Genomic DNA, 15,750 nt, shown 5'->3' with positions numbered 1-15,750 from the left:
TAAAAATAAAGAAGTTGTGTTTCAGTTATGTGGAGCATTGGTGAGACTGCTTCACGAATGTCATAAACCTGTTGGATTATAACCTAGTGTTGTGTGATTTTTAACTTTGTCCATTCCAATCCAAGACCTGCACTTCCACATCTCATATCTTTGCGGTTTTGGTGCCCTTGTTTAAGGAAGGAGGTAAGTGTGTTAAAGGCAGCTTAGAGAAGGTTATAGATTGCTACCTGGAATGAGTGGTTTCTCATGGTGAAACATTGTACAGACTGAGCTTGCTTTCATTTGAGTTTAGAAAAGTGAGGGTAACTTGTTTGAAGAGTGCAAGTTCCTGAGCAGTCTTGACAGGTCCTGCGTGATAATGATGTTTCCTTATGTGGGCTAAGTCAGAACTCGGCACAGTATTCATGAGTTACTGATTTAGGACAGAGGTGACGAGAAATTTTCTGAGTCATGTGACCTTTGAAACGCTGGCTCAGAAAGCTGTGGAGGCAGGATGATTGAATATTCTCAAGGTGGAGCTGGATTGTTGGTAGGCAAGAAAATGGAAAGTTATTGGGTTAGATGCAAATATGAAATTTGTAACATTCACCAATCAGCAGTAACCGTATTGGAAGTGGAGCAGCTTCAAAGGACTGCTTTACCTATGAATGTTCCCAATTTATGCATTCATATTTGTACATAAACATTGACTTCAATCCTGAGATATAAAGACTGAATCAATTGTTAAATGACAGCCATTCTAAGATTTTGTTCTCTGTGAAGTTATCTTTATGACGTTGTACAGTATTGTTCAGTCCGGCTGGAAATGTTGAGTTACCATTAGATTAGATTAGATTACTTAGTGTGGAAACAGGCCCTTCGGCTCAACAAGTCCACACCGACCCACCGAAGCGCAATCCACTCAGACCCATTCCCCTACATTTACCCCTTCACCGAACACTATGGGCAATTTAGCATAGTCAATTCACCTAACCTGCACATTTTAGGACTGTGGGAGGAAACTGGAGTACCCGGAGGAAACCCACGCAGCCACGGGGAGAATGTGCAAACTCCACACAGACAGTCACCTGAGGCGGGAATTGAATCTGAGTCTCTGGCGCTGTGAGGCAGCAGTGCTAACCACTGAGCCCACCGTGCCACTTGAGAGGAGTGCCTCCTCTCTACTAAGCACAACATAATGCAGCAGTTTACTTAAAAAACCCAGAACAAATGAGCAATTTATTTACATGATCCATAACTAAAGGAGAACAGTGGGGTGCAAGAAAAGAGATTATGATAAAGGGATAGCTGATTTCTAATAATCCTTCAAACGTCCAATATCAGTATGTTGTAGAAGATCAATGTGTGTAGTAACAATCTAGTGTTTGTGACATGCAGCAGTGGAAGGTTTGAATAGGAAAGACTCATTTAATTAAATTGTTTTAAAACAGTGTCTGTGCCCTTAACTTTATTTATGTGTCAACTTTAGCACTTCCCAGTGCATTTTATCGAAGGGTTATCAAGCTTGAAATATTGAGAATTATAAACTCAAGTACAGAGCTTAATCATCTTAACACGCAGCCAACAATAACTTTTTTTCTTTGCAGTCATCGCGCTACTGTCCAGCAGGGTGGAGATGCCTCAGAAAATCCTGAGAAACAAGCAGTTCGTGCTCGTACCCGCAAACCGGAGGTGGCCTTGTCCATCAGTGTAGCAGACTTCAGATAACAGCTATGGAATCTGGAAGAGGGTACCTGAAAGAGCTGATGAGCTCTTGCAGTGAGTGTCAGAGGTACAGAGCTGAGGAAGAGTAATGAATGAACAGAGAGATTCACCACCTACAGTATGCAGGAGTGAAGGTAGCTGGTGGTCTCAGTTATAGAATTATGTTTGAGGATTAATCGGCAAGGGCTGTCAGATTCTTCACTCCTGTTTGGTGTGCCCTGATGAGATTTCCTTCTGTCTCGAACTGGGAGGAGAAACTTGACAGAACACATCATCAGAATTAAGAGGAGAATCTTCTCCAGCTGGCCTTTGATTTTTGTTTTGTCAATAACTGCCTAAATCAATATTTGAAAAGAAATTGATTTTCTTCTTCCAAGTATTCAGAACTAATTTTTTTTTTTGAGAAATACCTATGCAATAAATGGGAATCCATTCCCAAGATATAGTTCAAAGCTTCTGACACACCAGCAACTGGTGCTTGTTTACATTAAGGAAACCCAGTGTTGCAGCTGTCCATGCTTTATGTAATGTTCTGCTAATGTGCTTTTGTGAAAATATCCCTCTCACTTGTTCAGGGGTGATTGATATGTTGATTGGACCATAAAATCCAGTGTAGATCTTATACCAACGTGGAGGCTTTTATCACATAAAAAGTTGGTTGGTTGTTACATAAAGGATATTTTTAACACCGGACAGGTGGAGAAGCATCACAGTTGGTGGATTTTATGGTCTGATTTTCAGTGAGAACCTGACTTGCTGGCAAGGACTGTGTCCCTCACATAAACATTTGTAACCTCAGGAGTTCCCAGGTCAGAGAGAACTTGACTTTTTAACATGCACACAGAAATGGTGCAAATTGAGGTACATTCAGGACGTATACATCTATGGAAAGGAATAAAAAATTTTATGTATGGGCCTGTGTTGCCAGTGGGGTAATATCTCCAACAGGGTCGTTGTTTACTTACTTTAATTGTCACAACAACTAGAAAACTACTTGTTTTGAGCTAGTTACTTTGCAGGTTACTCTAGGCTATCTGATGCCTTAATCAACAGAGAACTTTTAATTGATAGGATGGACTAACTGTCGGGCACTCTAGTTTCTACATGACTAATGGGACAGACAGACTATTATGATAAGTTAAGACTTTACATTTCGTTCAATATCTGGTTATTCTGCTCGTGTAAGTATAGTCCTTGGCATGCTCCTGACACTGAATTGCACCAGATTGAGAAGACAATTAGATTAAGAAAATTGTAAGTGGTTAACTGATCCCATCTAACAGAATACCATAGTTTATAGCTGATACAGTGTGACAAACAGAGCATCTTTGCGCAGGACACTGAGTAATATGATGTGTTGCAATCTTTAATCTGCGCACTGGGCTTCTCAGGACAGTGAGATTGGGGTAATTCCAAATAAAGGACGACAATTAGAAAATCACTGTGCAATATTGTGAAACATTCTCGTGAAATTTGTAAATGTTACAGAGAGATGTGCGCATATTTCCCTGTCTAAAAATATTAGAAACCGTTTAGAATTATATTTCTTCAAATGGAACAGATTGCAAAATGTCGTCTCTAAAATGTGGTTAAGTTCCAGTTATCAGTGGTTGAGTGAAGAATGTCAGCATAAATCATGGAGCTATTATAAATGCTAAACAGGATATAATGTTGGCACATTATCTGTATCTTTACTCTGCAGGACGTGGATGTGTCTTACAGATTTTACATTTGCTGTGATATAATATGGTAACTTATGCATTATACGTGTTCCTTGTTATTGCCCAAATTGTTAGAAAAAAAACAAATAACATCAAATTAAGCCAAAAAGCCTTCAGGTCTGCGTACAAGTAATATGCATCATTAAGCCAGAAGGAAGCAGATGGTTTCATTGTGGCGAGCAAGGGTGAGAAGCAGCACAGGAGGATTTGAAAGCTAATTTTCGCGAGACATATAGAAAGCATTGCTTGTTTTTGGAGCAGTCTGTTACCAGCACTGTGCAATGGTTTGGTTTAGAAGAACTAGATTATTTCACATGTGTTAGTATGGGCAAGCAGGACCACAGATGACAAGGTGGCTTCGAGGCTGATAACCATTAACTTTATATTTCTTTCAGTAATAGTGGACCAGATGTATGCAGTGTCCTTAAATACTTTTAAAAGTGATCAGTTCAGCTGTTTTTTCTTATTATTAATTGGCGTAGCTCTAATTTGTTGCAGTTTTTAAATGAAGTTTATTTCAGCCCTTTTGGGGCTCATTATCCCTTCAAACAATTTGTTTAAAGTTAGTGCCTTGTCCTACACTTATTTGTGCCAGTAGATGCCAACTATAACTAGAGGGTTGGTGTATGTTGTAAAATATAACTTTCCACTGTTTGTTTGGATATAAAGGTATCAGTACATTGATTGCAGATTCTTCTTCCAAATGGCCCGCCTCATTAACCTTTATCGTCATAAAACAGATGTCAGCTTCTGTCTCACCTCAGGCAGTGATACTGGGTTGGATTTACCAGTGCACTAGCCCGTCAGTAGCCTTGGAAATGGTTTATTTCGTTTTCAAATTAGGTGCAACGCAAGGCTATACCCTTGTCTGTTTTTGGTCAGTGCAGCATCTGACAAACCACTGACTGGAAAACGTAAACTCTTTCGGTTACTGATTGGGCCCTGTAATTATTAAATAATCCCAAGACAACCTTAAACTAAATTTCTTCCCTACAACTCCACTTGCTTCCAGTAGATAAGTAAATGTAAAGGCAGAGGACAGATGAGTACACCAGGTGGATGATTTAGTATTAAAAAGCGAATTCTATTAATGAAGGTAAATAACTAGGCAGTCTATAGCAGATCCTCATTATTTCAGGAGCTGATCAATATACATGTGAATGGTTTGAATTGATTTATTCTATAGTCTTGAAATGCAACATGAAGTTGTCGTTGCTGTTTAGACTACCTTTGTTTTGACTATATACTGCCACAAGAGGGGGATGTGGAGAATTTATTGTAGAGCATCTCCCACTCCAATGCTAGTGTTTGCACTGAATTTTCGCCAAAGTTATCAGAGAGACTAAGAATTTCTGCAAAAATTTCAGTAAAATTAAACATTGTGTTGTAAATAATTCAATCCCATTCATTAGAATTTGAGACTGGAAGCAAGACTGTTGCAACCTAGTGTAAGAAAGACAGAAAGAAAAGCAAATCATGTATTAGAATGGAATAATTGAAATTTTGGTTTAAAGGAATCGCACTTTTCATGTTTCACCCAGCCTGTGGTTTAAGAAAGAGAGAAACACTTGCAAGTACTAGCGAGGATGCAAGTCTGGTGCTCGAGGGCTCCAGAACCTAATGGAAAAATACTTCAACAAACTGCTGCAGAATAAGCTCCTTCAGTGTGAGCATCTAATTTGTTTATCAAGTCATTATTCTAATATATTTTCTGGGAAGTGGGAAGCTCTCCTTTATGAATTTTCCTAAGATGGAATTGGTTTATTTTTATCAGACATAAACAAGTGCAATAAGTTATGTAAATCTCTATAAATTGATTAAAGAATTTATACAAAACAGCTTTTGTGATTGTGGTATTCCTAGCTTTGCTTTGACTTTATTACTGGCTGTACATTCCTGATCCAGATAGATCTTTGTATGAATTATGCAATGTGCAGAAAATATTCCAGTGTACCATTAGAAGAGTGTAGGCATTTTTCAGGATGTACCAAGTTCAGAAATTGCCTGTTACAGTCCTTCAAACACTTTGGATAAAGCTTGAGTTTGTTGATATGATTTATTTATTCACCTGATGATGGTACATCAAATTCTAGATACTTGAGACCTTCGAGGTAGTTTTGAAGCTCACTAGATATTGAAGAGTTGTTTGACTGAGTAGCCAATGTGCAGTGGTAAAACCATCAATTTTTATGTATTTAGCACCTCTGATATTGCTAAACATCCCAAAATGCTCCACAAGTGTTATCAAACAGCGCTCGCCACGAAAACAAGTGAGATATTGGGTTAGGTGCCAAAAACATCACCAAACAAGTGTGCTCAGTGATGCATCTTAGAGGAGAAAGATGCAGAAGGCATCCTAAAGATTCAAGTCTAAAAGCTAAAAGAATGTCAGCGGTGGAGCACTGAAATTGAGGATGAGCCAAAAACCAGGACTGAAGGAATGTGGTGACACCTGCTGGAACTCCGATTTGGTGGACAGACCTTTGAAGAAGTGCATTCTTTAACAAATTAAAAGTTTCTTTGGGGCACTCTGAAAGACTTTATATAAATGCAAGTTATTTTATCATGTGTAAATGTTGGTTCAGGTCAGCAAGATTCAGTGCTGATGGCAACCAAAAAGAGTTGATAAACAAGCCTGGATTTTCTCTTATGCAGCATATTCAGCCACAGAACATCTATGACATAGGAGGCAGACTTGATCTCTGGCCTATGCATAGATGGGCAATGATAGTTGCAGCAATATTATTGGAACAGGCCTGTCATTGGTCCCAGCTACCTCAATCATGTAAAAATCAGCCGGAGTTTAAAGTGTCAAACAGCACAGAAGGAAGCCTCCACATGTCTATGCTGGCTCTTTGAAATGTCTATCTGCTTGGTCCCATTCCCCTTCACTTTTCCCGTAACTGAACCTTTCTCCTCTATGCGGGCAATGTCCCTCTGTTCCCTGCCCATTCATGTAACTGTCAAGATACCTCTTAAAAATTGCTATTGTATCCATTTCCACCACCACCTCTGACAGTGCATTCCAGCCACTTACCATTCTCTGTGTTTAAAAAACAAACTTGCCTCTCATATCTCCTTTAACTTTTTCCCCCTTTACCTTAAAATTGTAATTGCCATTTCTACCCTGAGAAAAAGACTCTGACTATCCATTCCCTCTCATAATTTCATAAACTTTTATCAGCTTGCTCCTCAGCTTCCGATGTTCAAGTGAAAACGAATCAAGTGTGTCCAATCTCTCTTCGTAGCCAACACACTCCAAATCAGGCAACATTGTGGTAAACCTTTTCTGTACCCTGTAAAGCCTCCACATCCATCAGGTAGTGTAGCAACCAGAACTGTGACCTAACTAAAGTTCCATACAGTTGCAACATGACTTGCCTACTTTTACACTCTGTCCTGAACAATTAAGGCGAGCATGCTGTATGCCTTCTTGACCACCTTATCGATTTGTGTTGCCACTTTCAGAGATCTGTGAATCTGTATGCTTAGATGTTAATACTTCTGAGGGTTCCACCTTATATTGTATGCTACCCTCTTGCATTAGACCTTTCAAAATGCATCACAATGTCTATATTGTCCAAATTGTATGCAATCTGCCATTTTCCTTCCAAGTCTTCAGCCTGTCTATATTATGCTGTATCCTCTGGCAGTCCTCCTCACTATCCCCCCCAATCTTTGTGTCATCGACAAACTTACTTATCAGACTACCTACATTCTCCTCCAATAACAAATGACATGGGTCTCAGCACTGATGCCTGCAGAACATTACTGATCACAGATCTCAAGTCAAGAAAAAAAACCTTCAAAAAAAAAACCAGAAAAAATCCAGTTGGACTATTTATATATTGCTTCAAGAAAACCATCGAGATATGCCAGGACTGTTGCTTACCTACTGCTCTGTTTCCCATCCCCCTGCCACACCAGTTTAAACTCTCCCTGGTGCCACTAGCAAACCTTCCTACCAGGATATTCGTGCTCCTCCAGTTTAGGTGCAACCTGTCCTCCTTGTACAGTCCTATCCTCCCTGGAAGATATCCCAATGATGCACATACCTGAAGCCCTGCGTTGTATGCCAGCTTTTTAGCCATGTTTTTAACAGTAGTATCCTCCTGTTCCTAGTTGCACTGGCACATGGCACAGGGAGTAATCCCATGATTATAACCCTAGAGGTCCTCCTTTTCAACTTTCTGTCTAACTCCCCAAACTCCCTTTGCAGGACCTCGTCACTTCTTCCTGCCTATGTCATTAGTACCAACATGGACCATGACGTCTGGCTGCTTACGCTACCTTTTGAGAATGTCCTCTGCTCACTCACATACATCCTTGACCCTGTCACCAAGATGGCAGTACACTACCCTGGACTCTTGCTTTTGGCCACAGAAACACTTATTTGTCCCTGACTATTGAGTCCTCAATTACTGCTGCACTTTAACCCTCCCTGCTGTACAGCAGAGCTAGTTGTGGTGCTACAGGGGACTCCTCCATTGTCTGCCTAACCCTTCTAGTTGTTGCTTGTCTAATCAGCCTGAATCGTGGGTGTAACCACATCTCAAAAACTCCTGTCTCAGATGTATTGCATCCTCTGAAGTGTGTCCAGCTGTCAATCCAACCAATCCATGTGGCCTGACAGGAGCTGCAGTCGGACATACTACCTGCAGATGTAGTTGTCAGGGACATTCAAACTGTCTCTGCTTTCCCACGTTCTGCAGGAGAAGACGACTACCCTCCTGACTGCCATTTTTTACTCTCTCGAAGCTATTTAATAAAAATTAAATCTCTGTTAAGATATTTTGGAGCTAACTAGATGGTCCCTGGTGTTAGATTTTCACTTCCTAAAAATACTTTTTTAAACAATAGTCTGGGTGCTATTATAAATCCCAGTATTGTACAACTGTACCACTAGCCTAATGCCACTGCTCCAGAAATTTATGGGTATGAAAAGAGTTATTGGAAATTGAAGATAATGGAAATCAGCTAACCACTACTCACTGGTCCGAAGTGCTGTCCAGAGCTTCACTTTTGAATGTGCGATGTCGTGAAGTGCAGATGCCATGATAGTCCATGATTAAGGTAAGGCTGCTTTTTTATTTTAATTTCAAAAATATATTTTAGTCATAAAAATATCTTTGTATGCATACTTGCTAAAGCAGTTCGGTTCTGTACAGTGGCGTATGAAGAAGCACTTTGAGTTTGACTCTATCTAGCAAACAAATCAGAGTTATTCCTTTCTTGTACAAGATTATATTTGCATATATTTGAGGCATCGGGAGGATCCAATATCTGATTTAATTTTGGCAGCAAGACCTCTAATAGTGGTCTTTCCTAACTGTGCCCTAATGATAATTACCTCAGGGTTTAGTGCATCCCTCAGCACATTGTTCTCGACCTTGGAATGTGCCAGTCTGCAACATTCATACTAGGTCAACTCCTTGATCTGGAAGACCAACAAGTTTCTGACAAGTCAAAGAGCATCTTTCACCAGGTTGATGGTCCTCCAGGCACAGTGATAGGCCCAAACCGGTCCATGCTGACCAAAATGACCATCCACCGTAACCCCATTTCACTGCACTTAGCCCATATCCTTCTAAGCCTTTCCTTTCCATGTATTGTTGAAATGCCTTTTAAATATTGTTAATGTACCCGCCTCAACCACTTCCACTGGCAGCTCATTCCACATGCTTACTACTGTCTGTGTAAAAAGTAAAATTGCCCTTGAGGTTCCCTTTTATTCTTTCCTCTCTAACCTTAAGCTAGTGCCCTCTGGTCCTCAATTACCCAACCCTGGGAAAAAGACTGAGCGCACTCACCCTATCCATGCCTCTCATGATGTTATACACTTCTGTAAGATCCCCTCTTGGACTCCTACACACGAAAGAAAACATCTTAGCTTGTCTAACCCCACCCTATAACTTAGACCATTGAGTCCAGGCAACACACTTGTAAGTTTCTTCTGCACTGTTTACAGTTTAATAACATCGTTTCTATAGCAAGGTGACCAAAACTGAACACACTACTCCCAAGTGCGGCCTCACCAACAACCTGTTCATCTGCAGCATAACTTCCCAGCTTCTGTACTCAATGCCCTGACTGATGAAGGCATCTGTGCCAAAAGCTGCCTTCACTGCCCTGTCTACCTGTGTTTCCCTGACCCCCAATGTCTCATCTTCACATGAACATCCAGTCCCTATACACTTCCATCCGCTATGACTGTTGGCCTCCAAGCCCTCCATTTCTTCCTCTTCTGATGTCCCCACCAATACCCTTCAACTGACACACTCATTCATTTGGCTGAACTGGTCCTCACCCTCAATAGTTTCTCCTTTGAAACCTCCCACTTCCTCCAGATGAAAGGAGTCCATCTTTCACAGTTACACCAGCACCATTCCCCACCTTTTCCTCTGCTACATTGATGACTGCATTGGTGCCACCTCATGCTTCCATGAGGATGTTGAGCAGTTTATCAACTTCAACACATTCCACCCTGACCTTAGGTTCACTTGAACCATCTCGGACATCTCCATCCCTTTCCTGGACCTCTCCACCTCCATCAACAGTGACTGACTCAACACTGACACCTTCTACAAACCTACCGACTCCCATAGCTACCTGGATTGCACCTTCTCCCACCCTGCCTCCTGTAAAAAGGCTATCCCTTATTCCCAATTCCTCCACCTCCACCGCATCTATTCCCAGGATGGCCAGTTCCACCACAGAACTCACCAGATGACCTCCTTTAAAGACTGCAATTTCCCCTCCCATGTGGTTAATGATGCCCTTCAGCGCATCTCATCCACTTCCCGCACCTCTACCCTTGATCTCCACCTCTCCAATTGCAGCAATGACAGAACCTCCCTGGCCTTCACCTTCTACCCCACCAACCTCCGCATACATTGCATCATCCTCTGCCATTTACGACACCTTCAAACATCCCTGCCCACCGCTATCCACATTCCAGAAAGATCATTCCCTCTGCGACTCTCTTCTCAGGTCCACCCCCCCTCCCAATCAACCCTCCCCTCCTGCCACCTTCCCATGCCACCGCAGAAATTGCAAAATCTGCGTCCATACTCCCCCACCCTCCCCCTCACCTCCATCCAAGGCCCCAAAGGAGCCTTCCACATCTATCAGAGCTTTACCTGTTCATCTCCCTTCCCATCTATCTGCAACACCATCCTCACTGACCCATCACCATTACCCCCACCTCCATCTACCTATCGCACTCTCAGCTACCTTCCCCAGCCCCCCAGCCACACCCGCCCTCCCATTTATCTCTCAGCCCCTTCGGCTCCCAGCCTCATTCCTGACGAAGGGCTTTTGCTTGAAACGGTGATTTTCCTGCTCCCTGGATATTGCCTGACTGGCTATGCTTTTCTAGCAGCACACTCTCATCTCTAATCTCCAGCATTTGCAGTCCTCACTTTCGCCTGTCTACCTGTGACTCCACTTTCAGAGAACTGTGAACCTGAACTCCAAGGTCCCTCTGCCCAACTCCACTCCTTAAGGCCCCACCATTCACCATGAAACCGTTACCTTGATTTGACTTTCTGAGCTGCAAGACCTCACTTATTTATATTAACCTCCATTTGCCTTTTCTTGGCCCACTTCCCCAGCTGATCCAGGTCCTGCTGCAGTTTCTGAGAACCTTCCTCACTGTCCACAATGCCGCCTATTTTAGTGTCATCAGCAAACTTACTAATTATGCCTTGTACATTCTCATCCAAGTCATTGATATAGATGACGAACAGTAATGGGTTCAGCACAGACGCCTGAGGCACTCCACTGGTCACAGGCCTCCAGTCCAACAAGCAGCCTTCCACTATTACCTTCTGCTTCCATCCATGAATCCAACTGTGTGTCCAATTTGCCAGCTCCCCCTCGATTCCATGCGATCGAACCTTCCAGAGCAGCCTACCATGTGGAACCTTATCAAAGACCTTATGAAATCCATGTAGACTATGTCTACCATCCTGCCCTCGTCAAACTTCCTGGTCACTTCATCAAAGAACTCTAACAAATTTGTGACGCACAAAGCCATGCTGACTACTAATCAAACCCTGTCTTAACAAATGCATGTATATCTTATCTCAAAATCTTCTCACAGATACTAGACTTATTGATCTACAGTTCCCAGGTTTTTCTTTGCAGCCCTTCTTGAATAAGGGCGCAACATTCGCTACCTTCAGTCTTCTGGGACCTCACCCCTGGCTAACGATGCAAAAATGTCAGCCATGGCCACCCGCAATTATTTCTCTAGCCTCTTGCAGTGTTCTTGGATATATCTGTCAGGAGCAGGAGATTAATCATAAAATCCTAGAATCCCTACAGTGTGGAAACAGGCCAGCACCAAGTCCACACCAACCCTCCAAAGAGCATTCCACCCAGGTCTATTCCCCCACCCACACCAATTCTACATCTCCCATGAGCAATGCACCCAACCTACACCTTCCCGAACATCACTGGCAATTCAGCATAGCCAGTTCACCTAACCTGCACATCTTTGGATTGTGGGAGGAAACCGGAACACCCAGAGGACATGCATGCAGATGCAGGGGGAATATGCAAACTCCACGTACAAAGTTGCCAGAGGCTGGAATTGTACCTGGGTCCCTGGCACTGAGAGGCAGCAATGCTAGCCACTGAGCCGCCGTGCCACCCAGAATCCACCTTCATACATTCTGATATGTCCAACACTTCCTCTACTGTGATATGGACTTTCCCCAATTTATCACCACTAACTTCCCCAAGTTTCCAAGTCCTCGTACCTTTCTCCATGGTTAACACAGAGGAGAATCACCCATCTCCTGTAGTTCCACATATACGTGTCCACTTTGGTGACTAAGGGGTCCTATTCTCACTTGATGTTTGTCTCTGTGTGTCCCCCAGGGAACAGCCCATAGACTACAGAGTCCCGAGTCACAGAGTTGCTTGGGGTGAACCTTGATGAAAGCCACTACATCTTTCTGCAGATCTCCTTCACAAAGGCACATTCCAGCAGGAGATGTGTGATAGTCCACGATCTCCCCCTGCTACAACAAGGGCAGCGTAAGGCTGTTACTCGATATAGAAGCCAAAAACGCCTATGATCTTGTTTTTTTTTAATTTACTCTGGTCTCTGTGAGCCCCTTCTCCATCATGATGATGAGACAACTTCTCTCGGAACCCTCCTTGGTTGCTTCTCACTGGCAACCTCTGTGGAATATAGTTGGGAATTCTAGCTCCCAGTTACTCCACAGACTTAACCTGGTAGCTTCCAACTCAGGAGACAATGTTTTTCACTGCTGTGGTCAGATAAGAGTTATTGCATGGTAGTCATAGAGTCATAGAAATGTACAGTACAGAAACAGACCCTTCGGTCCAACTTATCCATTCTGACCAGATATCCCAACCCAATCTAGTCCTATTTGCCAGCACTTGGCCCATATCCCTCTTAAATACTACTTATTCATATTCCTATCCAGATGCCTTTTAAATGTTGTAATTGTACTAGCCTCCACCACATCCTCTGGCAGCTCATTCCATACACGCACCACCTTCTGTGTGAAAAAGTTGCCCCTTAGTTCCCTTTTATATCTTTCCCCTCTCACCCTAAACCTATGCCCTATAGTTCTGGGCTTGCCCACCCCAGGGGAAGGACTTTGTCTATTTGCCCTATCCATGCCCCTCATGATTTTGTAAACCTCTATAAGGTCACCCCTCAGCCTCTGATATTCCAGGGAGAACAGCCCCAGCCTATTCAACCTGTCCCCGTAGCTCAAACCCTCCACCCTTGGCAACATCCTTGTAAATCTATTCTGAACCCTTTCAAGTTTTACAATATCCTTCCAATAGGAAGGAGACCAGAATTGCACACACTGTTCCAAAAGTGGCCAAACAAATATCCTGTACAGTTGCAACATGGCCTCCCAACTCCTATACTTAATGCTCTGGCCAATAAAGGAAAGCACACCAAACGCCGCCTGCTCTATCCTACCTACCTGCAACTCCACTTTCAAGGAGCTATGAACCTGCAAGTAGTCTCTGCTATATTTGAGGAGACTGAGAAGGTTCGGGATTCTCTGGACTCTCTTCATCAGCTGAGGTTTTCATTTCCGTTCACTTCATCCAAAGTCCTTTCCAACAGCCAGCCTCCAGAGGTCACAGCTGGTAGTGCCAATGCCTGACATCTTCACATTTCACATGCAGGTTTCCTTGTAGTAGAGGGACGGATGTTCATCAGACTGTGACTCAGTGCCCAATTCATCATACGAAGGAGGCTCTTTAGATAAATGGCCACTATCCATCAAGTGAACATGGCCAAGGTTAGAACAGATGCTCTAGACTTAATGAGTATGTGCTCATGGAATAAGCATGTTCTTAGAGTTGGTAATTTAAAAAAAAAATCCTTGCCAAGAAATGCTAACAATATATCAGAAGCAGTGTCAGAGAAAAGCCTGACCAGTTTTACCCTCCCGACCGTAAAGGAGTGTGTTGAGATTGATAGGCTCTCGAGTCTGGTGCACTGTCAGTTCGCTGCTTGCTTCCTTGAGCTTGGATGTAATAGCTACAGCTTTTGGAATGCATGCTTTGATTGTGGAACCTGGATTAGGTTCGGTGAATTGGCTATGCTAAATTGTCCACAGTGTTCAGGGATGTATAGGTTAGGTGCATTAGTCAGGGAACATTTAGGGTAATAGGTCTGGATGGGATACTCTTCGGAGGGGCGGTGTGGACTTGGGCCAAAGGGCCTATTTCCATACTGTAGGAATTCTGGTTCTTAGATCATCCATCTTCAGTTGTCATGTCTTACAATGTTAATGATCATAGCTCTTCAACGTTCATGGTTCCTTATATCAGCCAACATCCTGGCATTTTCTCAATACTTACTTCTATTCTTCTTAATCTGTTGGTGTATTTTCTTCACTGCTACTCTTAATTTTATCAGTTGTTTCTCCCTCCTAATAAACCAATGAATTGTAGATGTCTCTTGGTGATTATCCACAAATTTTCATTTGTCTGTATTTGTTTTAACTTCCCCTTTAATTTTGTGCATTACCCAACTACTTGTCTCAAAAAACACATTCCCCATTTCCTTTGTTTTCTATTGTTTTGATATTATTCCATTTTTTAATATTAACTAGATGTAGAAAGGCAATGCAGTGACTCGGTGGTTAACAGTGCTGCCTCCACAGCACCAGGGACCCAGGTTCAATTCCACTCTCAGGTGACTGTGTGGAGATTTTCCCCATGTCCATGTGGGTTTCCTCCCACAGTCCAAAGATGTGTGGTTTGGGTGGATTGTCTATTCCAAATTGCCCATAGTGACCAGGCATGTGCAGGCTAGGTGGATTAGGCAGGATAGATGTGGGGTTACGGTGATATTGGAGAGGAGGGGTGGGGGAGGAAGTGGGGCGGGCTTGTCTGGGTGGGATGCTCTTTGGAGGATCAGTGTGGACTCAATGGGCTAAATGGCTTTATTCCACACTCTAAGGATTCCATGATTCTAGAATTTTGGTCATATCATTTTGCTTTCCAGAGAGGTTCTCTTACTACTTAAAAAAAATGTCTGATCTGTTTGTGAAAATTTGTGATCACTTGCATCCCCCATGAGGATACACAGGAAAATAATTCTGTGCTATATTCCTTTACGTTACACTTATTTTACATCCGGATGTAATCCTTTTTCTGGCATCATCATGCATTCTGTTTTGCTGTAATGTAATGTTGATCATTATCTGTTATTACTTGTTACTATTGTGGAGATTTTTCTCTATCTGAATCAATTCAAATGGGCGGCACGGTGGCACAGTGGTTAGCACTGCTGCCTCACAGCGCCAGACACCCGGGTTCATTTCCCGACTGTGTGGAGTTTGCACGTTCTCCCCGTGTCTGCGTGGGTTTCCTCCGGGTGCTCCGGTTTCCTCCCACAGTCCAAAAGATGTGCGGGTCAGGTGAATTGGCCATGCTAAATTGCCCGTAGTGTTAGGTAAGGGACAAATGTAGGGGTATGGGTGGGTTTCTCTTCGGCGGGTCAGTGTGGACTTGTTGAGCCGAAGGGCCTGTTTCCACACTGTAAGTAATCTAATCTAATCTAATTAGTGCTACTTGCATACCTCAAATTATTTATTTTCTATCCACTTGAAATTGCTGATATGTCAAGCAGAATGTACAGAAACACCCTGGTGAAATGTGAGAAAGAAGGAGTGGTTTATGTTTAACTTGGATGTTCCCCCTTGTCATTACAGCCAAATGTTTCAGCATTTATATCTGAAGAACAGACGCATCTGGGGGCCAGATGTTGTGGAAGCTGACATCACGTAACAAGTGGTGAGTGGCAAAGTCCCAG

At 42.8% G+C, this 15,750-nt stretch overlaps 1 protein-coding gene across 1 annotated transcript in view; it reads left to right on the top strand.

Annotated features, from left to right (window-relative positions):
- The window catches only part of usp40 (ubiquitin specific peptidase 40), a 137,197-nt gene extending 131,990 nt beyond the window's left edge, over positions 1–5,207 (top strand). The window contains exon 32 of the mRNA XM_060827614.1: positions 1,587–5,207. Within this exon, the coding sequence (XP_060683597.1) occupies positions 1,587–1,707 (121 nt within the window). The 3' untranslated portion in view covers positions 1,708–5,207. The remainder of the gene's footprint in view (positions 1–1,586) is intronic.
- The last annotated feature ends 10,543 nt before the right edge of the window (positions 5,208–15,750 follow it).

Source organism: Hemiscyllium ocellatum, chromosome 7 (genome assembly GCF_020745735.1).
Source record: "Hemiscyllium ocellatum isolate sHemOce1 chromosome 7, sHemOce1.pat.X.cur, whole genome shotgun sequence".
In the NCBI taxonomy this organism is placed as follows: Eukaryota; Metazoa; Chordata; class Chondrichthyes; order Orectolobiformes; family Hemiscylliidae; genus Hemiscyllium; species Hemiscyllium ocellatum.
Note: the sequence above shows the minus strand (reverse complement) of the source record. Positions and strands in the feature narration are given on the sequence as shown.